This window comes from Arvicanthis niloticus, chromosome 1, assembly GCF_011762505.2.
Source record: "Arvicanthis niloticus isolate mArvNil1 chromosome 1, mArvNil1.pat.X, whole genome shotgun sequence".
Classification (NCBI taxonomy): domain Eukaryota; kingdom Metazoa; phylum Chordata; class Mammalia; order Rodentia; family Muridae; genus Arvicanthis; species Arvicanthis niloticus.
In genome coordinates, this window is record NC_047658.1 from 113,902,605 (window position 1) to 113,920,497 (window position 17,893).

The following is a 17,893-nucleotide window of genomic DNA, read 5'->3' on the forward strand; positions in this document are numbered from 1 at the left end:
TAACAACCCATATTTATAATTCGCTTCACAGTTTTCAGACACTTTTCCTGTTCTTCTAAGTCTGGGCGCGAGGCCAAGGCGGCTACAGGATTGTTTCACCCTGTTCTATGGCGTTGGGAACCTTGGCTAGCCTGGACGGGGCGGGGCGCAGCTGCAAGCCCCAACCTCAGCTAGGTGCGTCAGGGGGAATCCTCGCTGCACCTGGGCGCGGCAAGGAAATTGCACCATGTATGGGCAGCTGCGTCAGAGGGGGCGTGTCCGCCGCGGATGCTAGGGGACGCCAAGTAGGTCGCCTTTTCCCCAGTGGAGGCGGCTTGCCACCAGAGCAGGGGGTCGTGAAGTTCCGAGCGGACCGGTCCGCGGAGTTTCATCTGGAGAGGTGGGTCCCCAGTGAGGTGAAAGGCGCCGCTGCGACACGCCCCCACCCCCCGCGGTGCAAGTGGTTCAGCCCAAGAACTTTTCATTCATAAAAAAGACCAGACTCCGCGAGGCGCGAGTGAGTCAGAACCTCAGCCGCCGACGCGGACCCTACCGAACATCCAGCCCAGGGCATGTACCGAGACTTCGGGGAACCGGGACCCAGCTCCGGGGCTGGCAGCGCGTACGGTCGCCCAGCGCAGGCCCCGCAAGCGCAGGCACAGACCCAGCAGCAGGTGAGGCTGGCCGAATCCCCTGGAGGACCTGAGTTTGGACAGCTCTGGGGATGCTGGGGTTAGTTTAGTTTCCTCCGGGATTAGGACTGGGACCCCGAGCAGCATCTGACTCTGGTGGTCGCGACCGCGGATTCTGCACGTTCTGCGTGGTCCGGGAACCTATGTACCCGGTGGTCAAGGGACGCGCGGAGCGGGAAGCGCGAATATCTGCGAATTCCCCTTCTCGCCCGCCCTTATCTCCCTAGCTGACTATTGTTCTGCCCCCTCCATCTCTTACATTTCCTCCTAAATACTCTGCCCCCCCACCCCCCAAATACCTGCCCCATCCAAGTCTGGACAGGATTAGGGGAGCTCTCCATCTCCAGTTAATAATTGGGACCTGGAGTCTGGGCACATAGGGCCCATCAGAGCCCAGCCAGGACAGCTAATTTTTAACAGCCTGTCAGTAGCTGTCGCTCTAGTGTGTCGCTCTAGTTGTCCGTGTCCCTTTACCCGGTCAAGTCCTTATCCCTTTGTGTGCAGTATAGGGCCCATGGGTCCCAGGCAGTAGTTCTGAGGGGTTCCTGGAAACCACAAAGTGTTGGGACGTGCGCGGGGTCATGTGCCAGGCCACTCTCACGCTCCATATTCTGGGCACTCGAAGTTTCCCACTGCTGGATAGGGGCACTTGAGAGGTTGCAGGTGTCCATTTCCTGTCGAGGGGCTGTGAGCACGTGTCGCCAGGGGAGGGAAGGAGCTGCGTCCGTTTCGCCGAGTCACAGCGGCCGAGTCACTGAGGCTGAGTCACCCTGGGTGCCCCTCCCTTCCTGGCCCCAAACGGCCCTAGGACCAACGACCTGGGAGCGGGAGATGCTCCTAGGCATCTCCCTGGCAGTGCTTCTAACCCAGGACTGGGGTCACTAAGCTGTTGCGTCCCCCAGTATTGGGCTGGGGACATAGCTGTCCAGACTTGCTTAGGCATGTGAGGTGCTTCCTGGACTGGAGGGGCCCCACACCCTTAGCTCACAGGGCTTGAACCCAGTTTTCTCTCCCAGACGCCCAGCCTCCATCCCTACCCCCACGGACACTCAATCCCAACACATGCCTCAGATTTCTGGAAGAAAAAGAACGAAAGGATTCCAGGCCCCTTATGGGAGGCTTTTGTTCTCTTTACCTTATTTCATGAACCCGAAAACCCCATCAATTTTGAACCTTCAAGTTTTTAAATCGACAGCTGGGCGTGCATTTAATCCCAGCATTCAGGAGGCAGAGAGGCAGGTTGATCTCTTGGAGTTTGAGGCCAATGTGGTCTACAAAGTGACCGACCGGGCCAGCTAAAGCTACATAATAGAGAGACCCTGTCTCAAAACTAAAAAACAAAAACAAAAAACAAACAAACAACAACAACAAAACAACCAAAAAAAAACCTTAAAAAGCCGATTAAACTCCGATTTCTGAGCTATGAGAGCCAGCATCTCAACAGCAACGAAATGTCGAACAATATTGATAAGATGAGGGAAACTGAGGCAACACTGTCTCAAAGGCCATTGATGACCAACCTGATGCTTGAAACAAGACTCCCATGCTGGGGTGCATATCTATAGTCTCAGTGCCTGGGAGGTAGAGGTTGAAGAATCAAGAGTTTAGGTCTAGCCTGAGCTACGTGAAATCCTGCCCCCTCACCTCCACCAACAAATTCTCTTCCTGATTCTCAGAGTTGCCTTGGGAGCTAGAAGCTGAAAGCGTGTTCGTCTGTGAGGATGGGTGTAGGAATAGGTGAGAGCCCTGCCATTTGGGCTCAGATTTTACTTTCTACTTACTAGCTGTGGGGTCTATGGGCAACTGTTCTCCTGTCTGAAAACTAAGATATGATTATGCCAGCTGTATGAGTCACTATTTGTTAAGTAGTTGGAACAGTGTTGAGCAGTTCATACTTGATTTAAAAAAAAAAAAAACCAAAAACCAACAAAAAAACTATCTCTGATGGGGAAACAGGTAGAGAGACATTTTGTGACCTGGCCAAGGTCACACAGCTCCTGAGCAAGTAAGTTTCTGATTGCCAAACTGTGCTCCTTGTGGTCTCCCAGAGCCAGTATCTACACTGAGGTGAAGGGAGACAGAAGTCCAGCTTCTGTCCCCTGGAAGCCCCTCAACCCACTTTATTCCCTCCTCATTTCTCAGAAGTTCCACCTTGTGCCAAGCATCAATGCTGTGAGTGGCAGCCAGGAATTGCAGTGGATGGTGCAGCCTCATTTCCTGGGACCCAGTGGCTATCCTCGACCTCTGGCCTATCCCCAGTACAGTCCCCCTCAGCCCCGTCCAGGAGTCATACGAGCCCTAGGGCCACCTCCAGGGGTGCGACGCAGGCCTTGTGAGCAGGTAAGGAACAGAGGTGTTGCATTTTCCATAGCCCTTAGGGGTCCTACTAGATAGGGGCAGGATCTTGCTACGAGGGAATTTCTATTCCGCATAGGAGTCCCTGAGAGACCAAGAAAGAGGTAAAAGGTCAAGGAAAGCTTCCTGGAGAAGGCTATATGTTAACCTAAACAAGGGATAGGATTTGTGTATGGAGCACTGAAAAGAATCTTCTTGAGAGTAGAGTTGAAGGCACAGGAACGGAGGTGGAGGGGACAGAGTGTAAAGTGAGCATGCCCGGGCTGTGCACAGGGTGGAGGGAAGGCAGTGCTGTCTGTGTACCTTGGGGTGAGGGAAGAATAGGAATGAATATTCTCTTCAACAGTCTCTGAACCTCAGCCCCGATATTTCATTTAATTATCAGAAAAAGTGAGTGGGCAGTGGTGGTGCAGGCCTTAAATCCCAGCACTTGGGAGGCAGAGGCAGGTGGATTTCTGAGTTTGAGGCCAGTCTGGTCTACAGAGTTCCAGGGCAGCCAGGGCTACACAGAGAAACCCCGTCTCAAAAAAGGAAACAAAAAGAAAGTGAATGAGAAATGTATTTCAAATTTTCCATCTTCCATCAGAGGAAGTGAAGCATAGAGAGGTATCTGCTTGTCCAAATTCATACAAACGTGAGTAATGACAGGACTGGCCTTGGCCTGAGGTCTACTCAACTCCCGAAGTTAGAGCTTAATGGGCCAATGTCTCAATGGAATCTCACAGAAGGTTGCAGACAGAGTGAGCTGAGAACTTTTGCCTCCCTGAACGCCTTTCTAAAATAAATAAAGGTATGTTTTGGTTGGTTTGTTTGAGGTAGGGTCTTGAGATCCTCCTGTCTTCCCAAGTGCTAGGATTATAGGTGTATGCTAGGGTACCTGACAGATGGAAGACCTTTTAGGCCATGGCACTTCTTTTCCTCTCCCTGGAGAACTGAGACCATGCGTCTAATGCAAGGAGGTCTCCATATTTAAAAGCTGCTGTGCTGGGCCTGCCTGTAATCCCAGTACTTGGGAAATCCAGACAGGAGGAGCCATTCAAGCCCACTCTCAGAAACATGGAAAGTTTAAGGTCAGCCTGGGATACATAAACCCTCTCTCTGATAACCGAACAACAAAAGAAAACTTGACTTAAATGTTGAGTAGGAAAAAAATATGATGTGAGAAACAAGCCTGGCTGGGGGTTTCCCTCTACGGTGAAGAACCTGCTTCAAGCCTGAAGCCCTGGACTCAGTCCCCAGTGTATACAGAGTCTCAAGTGAATGCATACACAGATCCTTGCCGTGACAGCTCAATAGAGGATGGAGAGGGAGGGCAAAACCCTGGGAGACATGTGATCAGCCAGAGAGGAGCCAGCAGATGACTTCCCAGCAACGGACAGCTTACCTCTGTGACCAGCTGGGGCACAACAAGAGGCAAGCCCAGGGTGAACACTTCCTTTAGCCCTGTCCTGAGTGTCACCTTTTGATCATGGGTACTAGTGGGTTGGAGCTGTGGGTAGGTGGTTCCATCAAACAGCCTTTCACTCAGTGTGAACTGAGTGAATATAAAACTGTGCTCTGGAACTTTAACTAATTACTCATCCTTCCTGAGCTTCAATTCCTTACCTGTGAGTATGCAGAGGCCTGGAGGTGACTCAGCAGCAGCTCCGGCTGCTCTTGTAGAGGAGCCAGGTTCTATTCCCAGCACCCATGTGGCAACGAACTGTCCATAATTCCCCTCAAAGGTTCTGATGCTCTGTTCTGTCCTCCACCAGCACTGCATGCATGTGTTGCTCATACGGACACAGACAAAACACTCATACACATAATTTTGTTGTTGTTTCCTTTTTCTTTTGAGACAGGGTTTCTCTGTGTAGCCCTGGCTGTCCTGGAACTCACTCTGTAGACCAGGCTGGCCTCAAACTCACAGAGTTTGCTTCTGCCTCCTGAGTGCTGGGATTAAAGGTGTACACCATCACCACAAGCCAATTTTTTTTTTTTTTTTTTGGTAAATTTTATTTATGAATGAATGCTTACATGTATACTTGCATGCCAGAAGAGGGCATCAGATCCCATTACAGATGGTTGTGAGCCACCATGTGTTGCTGGGATTTGAACTCAGGACCTCTGAAAGAGCGGCCAGTGCTTTTAACAGCTAAAACATCTCTCTAGCCCCAGTCCACAATTTTTTTTAATAAAAAAAAAAAAAAAAAAAAAAAAAGCCAGATGGTAGTGGCTCAGGCAGTGGATCTCTGTGAGTTTGAGGCCAGTCTGGTCTGATCTACAAACCAAGTTTCAGGCAGCCAGGGCTACACAAAGAAACCCTCTCAAAAAACCCAAAAATCTATGTAGGGGGTGCTGGTGAGACCATTCAGTGGGTAAAGGTACTTGCTGCCAAGCCCAATGATCTGAGTTCCATCCTTGAAACCCACACAGTGGAAGGAGAGAACCAACCTCCCAGTTGTCCTCTGACCTCCACAGGTGCTATGGCACACTTGTACACGCGCGCACGCACACACACACAAATATATGACTCTAGCCAGGCATAGTGCGGCACATGCCTTTAATCACAGCACTTGAGAGGCAGAGGCAGGTGAAGTTTGAGGCCAGCCTGGTCTACAGCGTGAGTTCCATAACAGCTAGAGCTATGAAGAGAAACTCTGTCTTTAAAAACCAAACCAAACCAAAAATAATGTATGTAGGGAAACTGGAAGGACGAGGACACAAGTCTGCAATTCTAAAACTCGGGAGGTGGAGGCTGGGGAACCTGGGGTTTAAGGCCAGCCTGGAACACATGAGACTTTGTCTTTTTTAAAGACAAAACAAGCCAGATGTGGCGGCACATATCTTCACCTGAGAGGCGGAGGCACGGAGATCTCTTTGAGTTCCAGGCCAGCCTGGTCTATAAATCAAGTTCAAGGCCAGGCAGGGCTACTCAGAGATCCTGTCTAAAATGCAAAGAAACAAAACTAGGAAAAGCAGAAAAAAGAATCTGTGTAAGGGCTATTTAAGGGGTGTGGCTCAATGGTAGAGGACTTGCCTAGCTGGCATGTACCAGGCCATGGGTTGGATTCTCAGCACTAAACAAAAGTCCTAGAAAGTGCTTTGCTGGCATAATAGACTGATTCCCAGTAACTTTTGGCACTCAAGAGCACCTCCTACAATTCATAGCTCCTGGGGTAAGAAATCCCATCTTCCACAGACGAGAAGGCTGAAAGTCCTGTAAAAAGAGATAATCATGTCATACACTCAGGAGGGGAGGCTACTTTTGCCTGAGAAACGAGAAGGCTTCCTGGGGTTTCAACATCTTCGTCCAGTCCTAAGATGAGGAAGGGAGGAAGGTCAAAGTTTATGGAGAGGGAAAGTATTACAGGAAAGAAACCAGCAATAAAGCTAGGTGTGAGCTGGAAATGTCACCAATGAAGTAAGGAGCCTCTGGGACCTAAACTACAGGCTGAAGAAAAGCTGAGGGCCAGCTCAGGGCAGCTGGTGGCTCAGGGTCAGCCTCACTGTCCCCTTCTTCTCTCCTAACCTAGATCAGCCCAGAGGAGGAAGAGCGCCGCAGGGTGAGACGGGAGCGGAACAAGCTAGCAGCTGCTAAGTGCAGAAACCGAAGAAAGGAATTGACAGACTTCCTGCAGGCGGTGAGCATCACTGGTACAACAGAGGGTCTACAGGCCCAGACCCACCGAGCCAAGAGGGGCCTAGGCTCCCAGGAACACAAGAGACCCAATAAATTACTCCTCCACACTCTGCAATCCTCCCTGCCCAAGGGGGAAGTCCTGGAAAAAGGATAAGGGAAAGTGGCTTAAATATTGTTTGTCTTGGGCTTCCAGGAAGAGTGGAAGTTGGTAGGCAATTCTTCTAAGATGCCCAGGCCTGATGGGAGTCATGCCCATTTTCTCCCAGGGGCTTATGGGAGTTGCAGTCCAGACTTGTTGGGGATTCCAGGCACAATCCCCACTCCAGCCTGAGGCTTGGAGATCTTTAGCCTTCATTTTCCTAACTTTCTGCTAATCCTGTAAAGGAGACCGACAAATTGGAGGATGAGAAATCGGGGCTGCAGCGAGAGATTGAAGAGCTGCAGAAGCAGAAGGAACGCCTTGAGCTGGTGCTGGAAGCCCATCGCCCCATCTGCAAAATCCCAGAAGAAGACAAGAAGGACACAGGTGGTACCAGCAGCACCAGCGGTGCGGGCAGCCCACCAGCCCCCTGCCGCCCGGTGCCTTGTATTTCCCTTTCTCCAGGACCGGTACTTGAACCGGAAGCACTGCATACCCCCACGCTTATGACCACACCCTCTTTGACTCCTTTTACTCCGAGTCAAGTGTTCACTTATCCTAGCACACCAGAACCTTGTTCTTCAGCTCACCGAAAGAGTAGCAGCAGCAGCGGCGACCCTTCCTCCGACCCCCTGGGCTCTCCCACACTCCTGGCTTTGTGAAGCACCCAGCCACACCCCTTGCTGGCGCTACCCCTAATCATCTTTCTCCCCTTGATCCAGCAGGCCTGGACCATACCCATGTCCCAAACCAGCAGGTCTTTTCTCTCTTCCGATGAGAACAAACCTATTATCCTTTGATGTAGAGCCAGCTTGGGGGTCCCCAAAGCTGCTCACTGTTTCTCTAGAGCTGGCCTATTATAATTTGCACAAAACCAGAGAAAATATGTCCCCTCTGCCAAAGAAAGCCTGGCAGCCCAGACTTTATAGATCCCCAGTGGTCCTCTGTCGCCCTAAACCCCTTGCAGACCACTTTGCCACACCATGTCACTTTCTCCATGTTATCCAGCCTACTCTATACCTAGACAGAAGGTGCTCCTTCACTAGCCTAGAACACTAACTCGCACAGCAGACAGACAGCAGCACCAGGACATCCTGGGGGCTCCTCCTGAAGGGCACAACTCAGGAGGCACCAGTAGCTTCTGTGATGAGCTGAGCTGCACTCCCTAGCTCTGAGAAGACTTTAGCCCCAGGGTATCCAAGCCTCCACAGCAAGGGCAGCTGCTATTTATTTTCCTAAAGAGACTATTTTTATACAAACCTTCCAAACTGGAATAAAAGGCTTGAAGCTCTAGTGTGAGTTGTTATGTTGGATCCAGAGGCTAAAGGAGACTGTTTGGAACAGGAGCTCCAGGTTCCAGTCTCAGCTGTGACCTTGATGAAACTACCATATGTTTTTGGACTTCGATATTCTCACCTGAAGAATGGGGCTACCTCTGTTCTGCCTGTCTCCTGTACTGAGAGACTGAGAATGCTCTGGAGTGCAAGCAAAGAAGATTATCAATTATGTTCCCCATGGAAACCCACACTGCTACTGTCTTAAGGACTGGGGGCAGGGAAGGATGGCGGTATATCCTTCCACAATCCAAGCAGGCAGTTCAGTGGGCTTTAGGCCCCCAACACCTGCTTCCTGTCCTATTGTTTTGGACAGGAAGGAGCCTGGAAGGGAGCTGGAGCCACTTCAGTGGCCAGATTCGGCCTGCAGTAGAGCCATCGTGGGAGTTAGTAGTCTACCACTGGCTCAAATGCCACCCCAAACCCAGGTAATGGGGAATCAGCCTTAGCTCTGCAGTCCCTCCGGATAGGAACTGTACCGCGTCTCTGGGTTTCCGCCCTCTTCCCAACCCCAGCGACACAAGCTGGCCAAGGCTTCGGGCTCTGCTTCCTTCGCAGTTTATTAGTCCCCACCCAACCACACAGCAAGTCCCTCCACTTCAGCCTCCATCCCCCTGCTGCCCAGCCAGCAAGAGCAAGGGGCCCTCCTCAGTGCCAGGGCTTTTTCAGTCCATGCCAGCGCCCTGATGCTCAGCCGAAACTGCACCCAGGTCTGGAGGTCCACAGCATTCCCCGCTCTCAGAGAGCAATCCAGGCAGGCATTGGCGTGGAAAATGCGGCGCCCTCAGTCATCGGGGGAGCAGGCTAGGGGCAACTGATCCGGGCTGCCCACACTGCCAGTGCTGGAACTTCCATCGCCTAGGTCGCGGGGCCCACACGGTGGCAGGGCGAGCTCGGGTGTGGGTCCAGCACCTGAGCCCACTGCGCCGCCGGGGCCACCGCGGGGGCCCCACTCTTCGCCCAGTGCTAGGCAAAGCTCCTTAAGGGCCAGATTTTCCCGCAGCAGCTCCTCCTGGCGGCCTTCCAGCTCTGCTAGCTTCTGCCAACAGCCACCCAGGTCCTCGCGCACCGCCCGGGATGCTTGGGTCCCAAAGAGCTGCCACTGGCGCGCCGCACGCCGTCCTCGTTGGCGCTCCGAGTCCAGGAAGCAGCAGAGGTCGCGCAGTTCCCGGTTCTCCGCCTGCAGGCGCCGGTTGAGCTGTTTGAGCTCACGGATCTCGCCCAGGTGACCCTGCAGCTGCCGATTCACCTCCTGCATCAGACGGCCGCGCTGCACCAGCGCTGCCAGGCGCGCCGCCTCCTCCCGCCGCAGGCGCCGCACCAACTCCTCCTTACCCAGCGCCGCCATCTCCTCATCCGTCAGCTCCTCCAGGCCGCCTGCCTCGGCCTCCATAGTTGATCAGGCAGCTGCAGCATCGCCTGCCCACGGCCTAGGCTCTGGAGCCCCTCCTCGGGCCGGTTGCCGCTCAGGCTCCGGCCCGGGCTCTGGCTCCGAGGACCGAGGGCAGTGGAGGAGGCAGCGTAGGCTGCAGTAGCTACCCTGGGGTGGGCACGAGGCAGGGCGCGCGCCGGGGCGGGGCCTCGTGACGTTGCCCAAGAACAGCCAATCCAGAAAACCTCTCGGGAAGGGGCGGGACCTAAGCCTTTGCTCTCTTTTCTCGCCCATTCCGGACCTGGATGTCACGACCCTCAAACAGTAGGGACTTTTTCTCTCCTTTCCTTCTATGGTCATCTCAGCTGGACTTGAAGGCGTTGCAGGACTCCATCTTTCAAATCTCCTCGAGCACTTTTTGAGAAATGATATTCAGGTGTCTGCCTTTGAGTCCTGCCCACCCCGCAACAGAAGCTAAACAGATGGCTTACCAGGCTCTTCTTTGCCAAAACTCTAAAGCATTACTCGCAGCTACTCCGAATCTAGAGTCAAAGGTCCTGGCTCACTCCCAACCAACCAACCCTCCGAGGCCCACGGACCGTTTCCGTTTCCCGCCCTCAGGATGGGCTATCCAAAGGATTTTTTTGTTTGTTTGTTTTTGTTTTTTCGAGATAGGGTTTCTCTGAGTAGCCCTGGCTGCCCTGGAACTCACTCTGTAGACCAGGCTGGCCTCGAACTCAGAAATCCGCCTGCCTCTGCCTCCCAAGTGCTGGGATTAAAGGCGTACGCCACCACTGCCTGGCGGATTTGTTTTTTAATAAACCGTTGTGTGAAATGTCCGTGCAGAAATTAACAAGAATGCTGTACTTGACCAAAAAGGTCAAAATCTGACAGAAGAAACCAAGGCTACACGGAGAAACCCTGTTTTGGAAAGGGGTAGGGGGTAGAGACAGAGAAAGAGACAGACAGAGACAGAAAGAAGTAGAATGAGAGAGGACAAGCACGGAAGCTCATGCTAGCATATGGCTCAGTGATAAAGCACTTCTCTAGCCCGTGGAAGGCCCTGATTCAGTCTTGGACCACAAAAGAAGGGTGTGATGCAGAAGTGGTCTCTGAGATCCCCAAAATATTTCCCAAAGAGGAAATATCTGAGGGGCCCTTAAAGATGCTAAGATGCCAGCAGAGAGTTCCCGGATAGATAGAGCTATGTAGAGAGACCCTGTCATCAAGAAACAAAATAAAAGACTGACAAGAGAGAAAAAGTATGAGAGAGAAAGCAGAAACTGTGGGAAGTCACTGATGCCCTGGAGAGTCTGCTCCTTTAGGATTAAGTGAGGCCAGTTCTGAGATTTTGGTAAGCGTGGGTATATGCACAGTGGTAAGGTGAGGAGGCTTTGAAGGGCCGGCCGTGTGTGTTGGTGGCTCCTTTCCTGTAATCCCAGTGCTTGGGAGGTTGAAGTTGGAAGATTGCTGCTAGTTTACACTAGCCTAGACTACAAAGTAAGACCTTGTCTCAACAAACTAATAAAAAAGGGAAGTAGGCTTCAATGGTGGATAGATGTCGTGTTCTCAAGAACCTGCAGTGCTAGACACGAGGCTTTCCAAAGGCCAGTAAGAATTTTAAACAGGGAAAATAACATTTCAAAATATTTTGTTTGAGACAAGCTATGTAATTTTGGAGAGCCTGAAAGTAGACCAGGCTGACCACCAACTCATGGAGATTCTCTGGCCTATGTGTAGGAATTACAAGCATCAACGACCACACCCAAGAAAATACACATTTTAAAGACTGTTCAGAAGCCAGTTGTGTCGGCATATACCAGTAATCTTAGCATTTGGAAGTGGGAGGCAGGAGCTTCGGGAATTCAAGGTCATTCTCCCCACAGCAAACTCAAGACCTGAGCTGTAGGAGACTTCATCTTTACCCCCCACCCCCACCCCCAAATGTGCTGTGTGGGGTGGACTTTGGTAGCAGGGTGTACTCTAGATTAATAACACTGTGTCAAGGAACGCAGAGCTGTGCAGAAACACTAGGCTGGCACTGAGTCAGTGGGGCGGGGAGGAAGAAGCAGATAGAGGCACTCAGCAGGCACATCAACAGCTCGGAATGCCTGAAGAGAGCAACTTGGGAGACAGCCCAGGTTTCTAGAACTGGATGGATGTGGGGCTGCCACTGAGATAAGATTACAGGAAAACAGACTGGAGTTGAGAGGGATCTCTCTAGAAACCCTAAAATCTGCTCCACCAAGGGACCAGAGGTGGAGTGGGAGACCTAGCCTTGTTAACCATGACATCCAGGCCCTCCTCCTGTCTCCATGGCAACCTGGCCTTATTATCCATGGCATCCAGGACCTCCTCCTGTCTTCTCGGTATGCACCTCTCTAGTGCACTGAGATAAACCAGCTTGTGTAATTTTTTTGTGTGTGTGACAGGGTTTTTCTGTGTAGCTCTGGCTGTCCTAAAACTCACTGTAGTCACTGTAGACCAGGCTGACCTCAAATTCAAGTATCTGTCTGCCTCTTAAGTGCTGAGATTAAAGGTTATTCTAGGTTAATTTTTTTAGTAATTATACACAGTAAGCTATATTTATGCATGTATACAACAGTACATACATATGCAGAGGTCAGATGATAAGAGCTGGGTATATTGGTGGCTCCTATCCTGTAATCTCAGTGCTTGGGAGGTTGAAGATGGAAGACTGCTGCCAATTTAGACTAGCCTGGACTACAAAGTAAGACCTTGTCTCAACAACAAGAAACAGCTGGTTCTTTCCTTACACAATATGGGTGTTGGAGATGGAATTCAGGCTTGGTGGGTGGCCCTGCAGATGCCTGCTTCCAGGCTGAGCTCTGAAAGACTTTAAGTCACTAGCTTGTGTGTGGGTGTAGTATGGTGGTGAAAAACCGGCGCTGGAGAGAGAGCCAAATGGTTAGGAGCAAGGAACTGCTCTTGTAGAGGAATTGAGTTCTCTTACCCACAACCATATGGGCAACTCATAATTGCCTGTAAATCCAACTTCAGGAGATCTGATACCTCTGGTCTCAAAGGGCATTTGAACTCACACGCACACATCCTCTCCCCACATACACAATTCAAAATCATAAAAATAAAATACATGCCGGGAACAAGAAAACTGCTCATCTGTCTGATGGACTGTGGAAGTAGGGCCACACACACACACCTAGCGATTTAGGATAGAGCCTCAGAAACATTCTAATTTAGGATATAGGTCGAAATTGGGAGGCTCTGAGAGAACCGAGAAGATGGGAGAGACTAAAGGAGGACGTGGGAGCATCTGCAAGACAGGGGAGACTGAGAGAGGACTATCTCGAGATCTTCCGAAAAACCCCTCACAGAACTGAGTAAAGAGAGAGCAGAGCTGCCTCGCACGAGATCCGTCCCGGAAGTGGTCCTTCATTGTCTCCGGGTGCCCGGAGCAAAAGCTCTGAACTCCCGGAAGTGGCTCTGCGGCTGCTTAGCCCGGCCCCGGGCCGTGCAAGCTCCAGCTTCGGGCGAACCCGGCCGGAGCATCGTCATGACCAGCGAACTAGACATTTTCGTGGGGAACACGACCCTTATAGATGAAGACGTGTATCGCCTCTGGCTGGATGGTTACTCAGGTTTGTCTAGCGCCCTCCCGGGAAGCTGTTGTTTTGGGTGAGAGAGGGGGCGTGGCTAGGACTTAGGTTTAGTTCAGGGAAGTGAACTGACTGCGGGGAGTCGGGGAAGTGGAAGGATTGGTGGTGGAACCCTTGGAGGGCCTCTGGGGTCTTATGGTAGCGCCCACTCCTCAGTGAACGATGCAGTGGCTCTGCGAGTACGTTCCGGAATCCTGGAGCAGACGGGAGCCACCACAGGAGTGCTGCAGAGCGACACCATGGACCACTACCGCACCTTCCACATGCTTGAGCGTCTGCTGCACTCGCCGCCGAAGCTGCTGCACCAGCTCATCTTCCAGATTCCTCCCTCCCGACAGGCACTCCTCATCGAGAGGTGCTTACCACGGGGGTGGTGGAGGTGTCAATCAATCTGGCTTATACCCATTTTGTAGGCTGAAACTGAGGGTTAGGGGGGATGGGACGTACTCAGGAAATTAGGAAATTGAGGACAAAAGAAACCACCTCCAAACTCCCTTCTCCTTCACTAATGGATCACCAGTAATGTCCTGTGCCTCCACAAGGTACTACACCTTTGATGAGGCCTTTGTTCGGGAGGTGTTGGGCAAGAAGCTGTCCAAGGGTACCAAGAAAGACCTGGATGACATCAGCACCAAAACAGGAATTACTCTCAAGAGCTGCCGGAGGCAGGTGGGTTCCACACGTACACCACTACCCATCTAGCCCATCCCTTGATCCTTCTGCTTACTACCCGAGCTTCACTCCAGCCTGTCATTGTGGAACCAGCTTCTTCACATGTACCCTCTTCTCCCTCCACCTCCCATCTGGCCAGAGTGACCTTGTATAGGCTCAGTCTGACCATGGCTTCCCTTTGCTTATAGATTTTCATTAACTCCCACTGCCTTTGACCTTCAGACTCAGGTTGGGTCCTGTAGACCTCTCTAGGCTTACATTTCTTAAGCCCCAAGTTTGTTTCTGCTCATGGTACTCCTGCCTGGAAGACGCTGTTCTTGGCCATGTCTACCCCTTGAAATCTACAAGGGCGCTAGGTGCTGCTTATCCACAAGCATTTTTGGTAGCATCCTTAAGCCTTGTCTTCGAGGGAGAAGTGCCAGGATATAAACTGGGCTCAAATGGCTATGGTATGACTCTCCCATGGCTCTCTTGCTGTAACCTTTATAGGCCTTTGTGTCTCTCATGAACACATGTGTATGCAGCTTAGTTCATTTCAAGTTACTCAGGAGAATCCATTCTAATTCAGGCTCTTGAAAAGCCAGAGATCATGATGGTAAATTGAACTTAAGGTCAGGAACAAGCAGGGCTGAAGAGGTGGCTCAGCGGTTAAGAGCACTGACTGCTCTTCCAGAGGTCCTGAGTTCAATTCCCAGCATCTACATAGTGGTTCACAACCATCTGTAATGGGGTCTGGTGCTCTCTTCTGGTGTGTCTGAAGAGAGTAATAGTGGTGTACTCATATGCATGCGTAAAATAAATAAATAAATAAATAAAGGGGGGGGCAAGAACAAGTAATCATCCTTTTAAGGAAAATGCCAAAAGCTGACAAACATTTGTCGAATGATGGCAGTTATTAACACCTAGTCATGCCAGGTGTGGTGGTGCACACCTTTTTTTTTGGGGGGGGGGAGTGGGGGTTGTTTTTTTGAGACAGGGTTTCTCTGTGTAGCCCTGGCTGTCCTGGAGCTTACTCTGAAGACCAGGCTGGCCTTGAACTCAGAAATCCGCCTGCCTCTGCCTCCCAAGTGCTGGGATTAAAGGCGTGTGCACACCTTTGATCCTTGTACTCAAGAGGTAGAGGCAGGCAGATCTCTTGAGTTTGAGGTGAGCCTGGTCTACATAGTAAGTTGCAGGACAGCCAAGGCTACACAGAGAAACTCTTTCTCAGAACAAACAAACAAAAACCTAGTCATTTGTTGAAGTGTTAGTGCTAAATCAGTACCTGCCCACTGGAGAGGTGGACAGGAGAGAAAGGTCACATAGCATCTGAAGCATGAGCATCTTCTGATCAGTCTTCTTTAATTGCCTTACAGTTTGACAACTTTAAGCGGGTCTTCAAGGTGGTGGAAGAGATGCGGGGCTCCCTGGTGGATAACATCCAGCAACACTTCCTCCTCTCTGACCGATTAGCCAGGTGAGGGCAGCCACCTCCCTTCCTACATGAAGTTTCCTTGGGCCCTTAGCCTGGTACGCTTTCCCTATCCTAACCGTTTCACCTCTGACTGTTCTGGAGGAATGATTATTCTATTAGTGACCTGTAAACTGCATCAGATTGCCAAGGTTAAGGCATTTGTAAAGCATTCAAGAAGTGCTCGGTGATGCAATGTGGCCTTCTCTTGTATTCCTTAGAAAGACTGGCTGGATTTTTTGTTTGTTTTTTTTTTTTTTTTTTGTTTTGTTTTGTTTTTTCGAGACAGGGTTTCTCTGTGTAGTCCTAGCTATCCTGGAACTCACTCTGTAGACCAGGCTGGCCTCGAACTCAGAAATCCGCCTGTCTCTGCCTCCCAAATGCTGGGATTAAAGGCATGCGCCACCACCGCCCGGCTGGCTGGATCTTTTCTTTGCAGTGGTAGGAGGTTGGTAAGGGAATGGTCTGTGGTTGGTCACTTGGTGAGTTAGAGCAGAAACAGGCCAGAACCAAAATGCTTAGCCAAGATTGCAGTGGCGGCTACCCTCTAAGAAGGCTTTAAAACAATAAAGAGTTTCTTAAAGAATGGCTCCTAAGTAAGCTTACTAATCAGACACTGTTGTATGAACCAGGAAAAGGTATTTCTCGTCCTAAGAGAGCCACTGTCCCTGTCTGCAGAGATTATGCAGCCATCGTCTTTTTTGCCAACAACCGCTTTGAAACAGGGAAGAAAAAGCTGCAGTACCTGAGCTTTGGGGACTTTGCCTTCTGTGCTGAGCTTATGATCCAGAACTGGACCCTTGGAGCCGTCGGTGAGGCCCCCACTGACCCAGGTGCCTGGACTCCCTACCCTCCTGGGGACTGGTTCCCCGCTCTCAATTTGTCCTGATGTATGTGTAGCTTCCACAGTACCCAGCACCCTTTCTTCTTAGCCCTCAGCCCCAGCCCACCTCTCCATCTCATCCCCTTGCCTCACACACACCTGTCTGCAGGCCAAGGGCTCCCTCCTGTGTGGCCTGGGGCATGACATTCCACCTTCCATCTCTGAGGTCCCAGTGAGGTGTAGTGGTGAAGAAGGTTCGGTACCTCATAAGATGGTCTCTCATCCACCCACAACTTCTTTCCTGGCCTTCGCAGACTCTCAGATGGATGACATGGATGTGGACTTAGATAAGGAGTTTCTCCAAGACTTGAAGGAGCTCAAGGTTCTAGTAGCTGACAAGGACCTTCTAGACTTGCACAAGAGGTGACCATGGGGGGGTCCATGAGATGGTATAAAATGGTGTCAGATGGCTATAGGTATGACCGTCTCTTCCTACAGTCTGGTGTGTACTGCCCTCCGGGGAAAGCTGGGTGTCTTCTCTGAGATGGAAACCAACTTCAAGGTCTGTGCCCCTGTGCAGACTCTACCCCCTAAAGCGTCAGGAGCCTTTTGTGCTGTACCCCTGCCAGGCAACTCTGCTCATGTCTGAAGTTGACCAGCAGGTGGCACTGCTGCTCTCTCTGCCTATGGGGGGGGGGTCCCAAGCTCATAACAAAAGGGCATTGTCTGAGGGAGGTGGATATATTTGGGGAGGGGCCTGGCCCTCCCTCAGCTTCAGTGCTCAGCCTCCAGCTTCTGGAGCAGAAGACAGAACTCCCGAGATCCTTGCCTCACAGAATCTGTCCCGGGGGCTGGTGAATGTGGCTGCCAAGCTGACCCATAATAAGGATGTCAGAGACCTATTTGTGGACCTTGTGGAGAAGGTGAGCAGTCTTGTCCAACCCCCAGTCCTCAGCCTGTCCTGTGTCTGAGCAGTACTGGTGGTGCTACTTGTCGCCTTGGGCCTACAGTTTGTGGAACCTTGCCGCTCTGACCACTGGCCACTGAGTGACGTGCGGCTCTTCCTCAACCAGTATTCGGCGTCTGTTCACTCCCTGGATGGCTTCCGGTGAGAGGAGCCAGGGCTGCTGGCTAACTTCTTTGGCCTCCAGTAGATTCAGGGTTCCCTATTTAACTACCCTGTGGGTGGAAGTTCCGCCTCTCATTGTTGTGACCTTAGGCAAGTTATATACCCCTTCTGGGCTTTAGCTTTCTTAAAGGTAAGCTGATGATAAAGCCAGAAGACTCATAAGATTTATGGAAACTAAATAGCCCTCAGATCAGTCCTCAGCAGTGGGTGGAGAGCAGGGAGAAGGAAGTTGGGCATAATGGCTCAAGTTTGTAATCCCAGCACATCGGAAGCTGGAGCATGAGGATTGCCACTGTTTCCCAGGCCAGCCTGGACTAACTATCAAAAAGGGAGTGGGGTCTTGATGCATTAAAGTGTAGAAAACACTTATCGCAGTGTGGCGGGCATGGCAGTGAGTAGGCATCAGCTATCACCGTTGACATCTTCATTGCAGGCACCAGGCCCTCTGGGACCGCTACATGGGCACCCTCCGTGGCTGCCTTCTGCGCCTCTATCATGATTAAAGCCCTTTTCCTTCCTCCCTCTGACATACCCTGAGAATAAAGTTGCCATAAGTTTGGAGACTGGTCCTTGTTCCAGGCTGAAGAGCTCATGGGGATTCCACAGTGCACACGTGTGCTCAGGTGTCATGCCATCACCCGTAAGGATGTGTATTCTAGCACCTCAGGGATATGGACAAGCTCTTCCC

General features: G+C 51.3%; 3 protein-coding genes across 5 annotated transcripts; 2 read left to right on the forward strand and 1 right to left on the reverse strand.

Moving 5' to 3' along the window:
- The first annotated feature begins 314 nt into the window (after positions 1–314).
- On the forward strand, positions 315–7,469 carry Fosl1 (FOS like 1, AP-1 transcription factor subunit). Its single transcript, XM_034521144.2, has 4 exons — positions 315–653; positions 2,814–3,011; positions 6,542–6,649; positions 7,033–7,469. Exons 1-4 carry the CDS (start codon positions 552–554, stop codon positions 7,447–7,449), a joined length of 825 nt encoding a protein of 274 aa, XP_034377035.1. The 5' UTR covers positions 315–551; the 3' UTR covers positions 7,450–7,469.
- A 1,194-nt stretch (positions 7,470–8,663) lies between these two features.
- Positions 8,664–9,701, reverse strand: Ccdc85b (coiled-coil domain containing 85B). 2 transcript variants are annotated; one of them, XM_034521166.2, is made up of 2 exons: positions 9,457–9,701; positions 8,948–9,301 (listed from the first exon to the last, which is right to left on the reverse strand). In XM_034521166.2, the coding sequence occupies exons 1-2, from the start codon at positions 9,512–9,514 to the stop codon at positions 9,102–9,104; spliced, it is 258 nt and encodes an 85-aa protein (XP_034377057.1). In that variant the 5' UTR covers positions 9,515–9,701; the 3' UTR covers positions 8,948–9,101. The 2 variants fall into 2 exon arrangements, with proteins under 2 accessions (XP_034377048.1, XP_034377057.1); XM_034521157.2 differs by having other exon boundaries at positions 8,664–9,696.
- Positions 9,702–12,933: 3,232 nt separating this feature from the next.
- Fibp (FGF1 intracellular binding protein) lies at positions 12,934–17,766 on the forward strand. Of its 2 annotated transcripts, none has more exons than XM_034484302.2 (10): positions 12,934–13,113; positions 13,288–13,486; positions 13,674–13,800; positions 15,159–15,259; positions 15,932–16,086; positions 16,391–16,499; positions 16,575–16,638; positions 16,913–16,999; positions 17,087–17,184; positions 17,639–17,766. In XM_034484302.2, the coding sequence occupies exons 1-10, from the start codon at positions 13,029–13,031 to the stop codon at positions 17,706–17,708; spliced, it is 1,095 nt and encodes a 364-aa protein (XP_034340193.1). In that variant the 5' UTR covers positions 12,934–13,028; the 3' UTR covers positions 17,709–17,766. The 2 variants fall into 2 exon arrangements, with proteins under 2 accessions (XP_034340193.1, XP_034340199.1); XM_034484308.2 differs by having other exon boundaries at positions 12,935–13,113; positions 15,932–16,065.
- Positions 17,767–17,893: the final 127 nt, after the last annotated feature.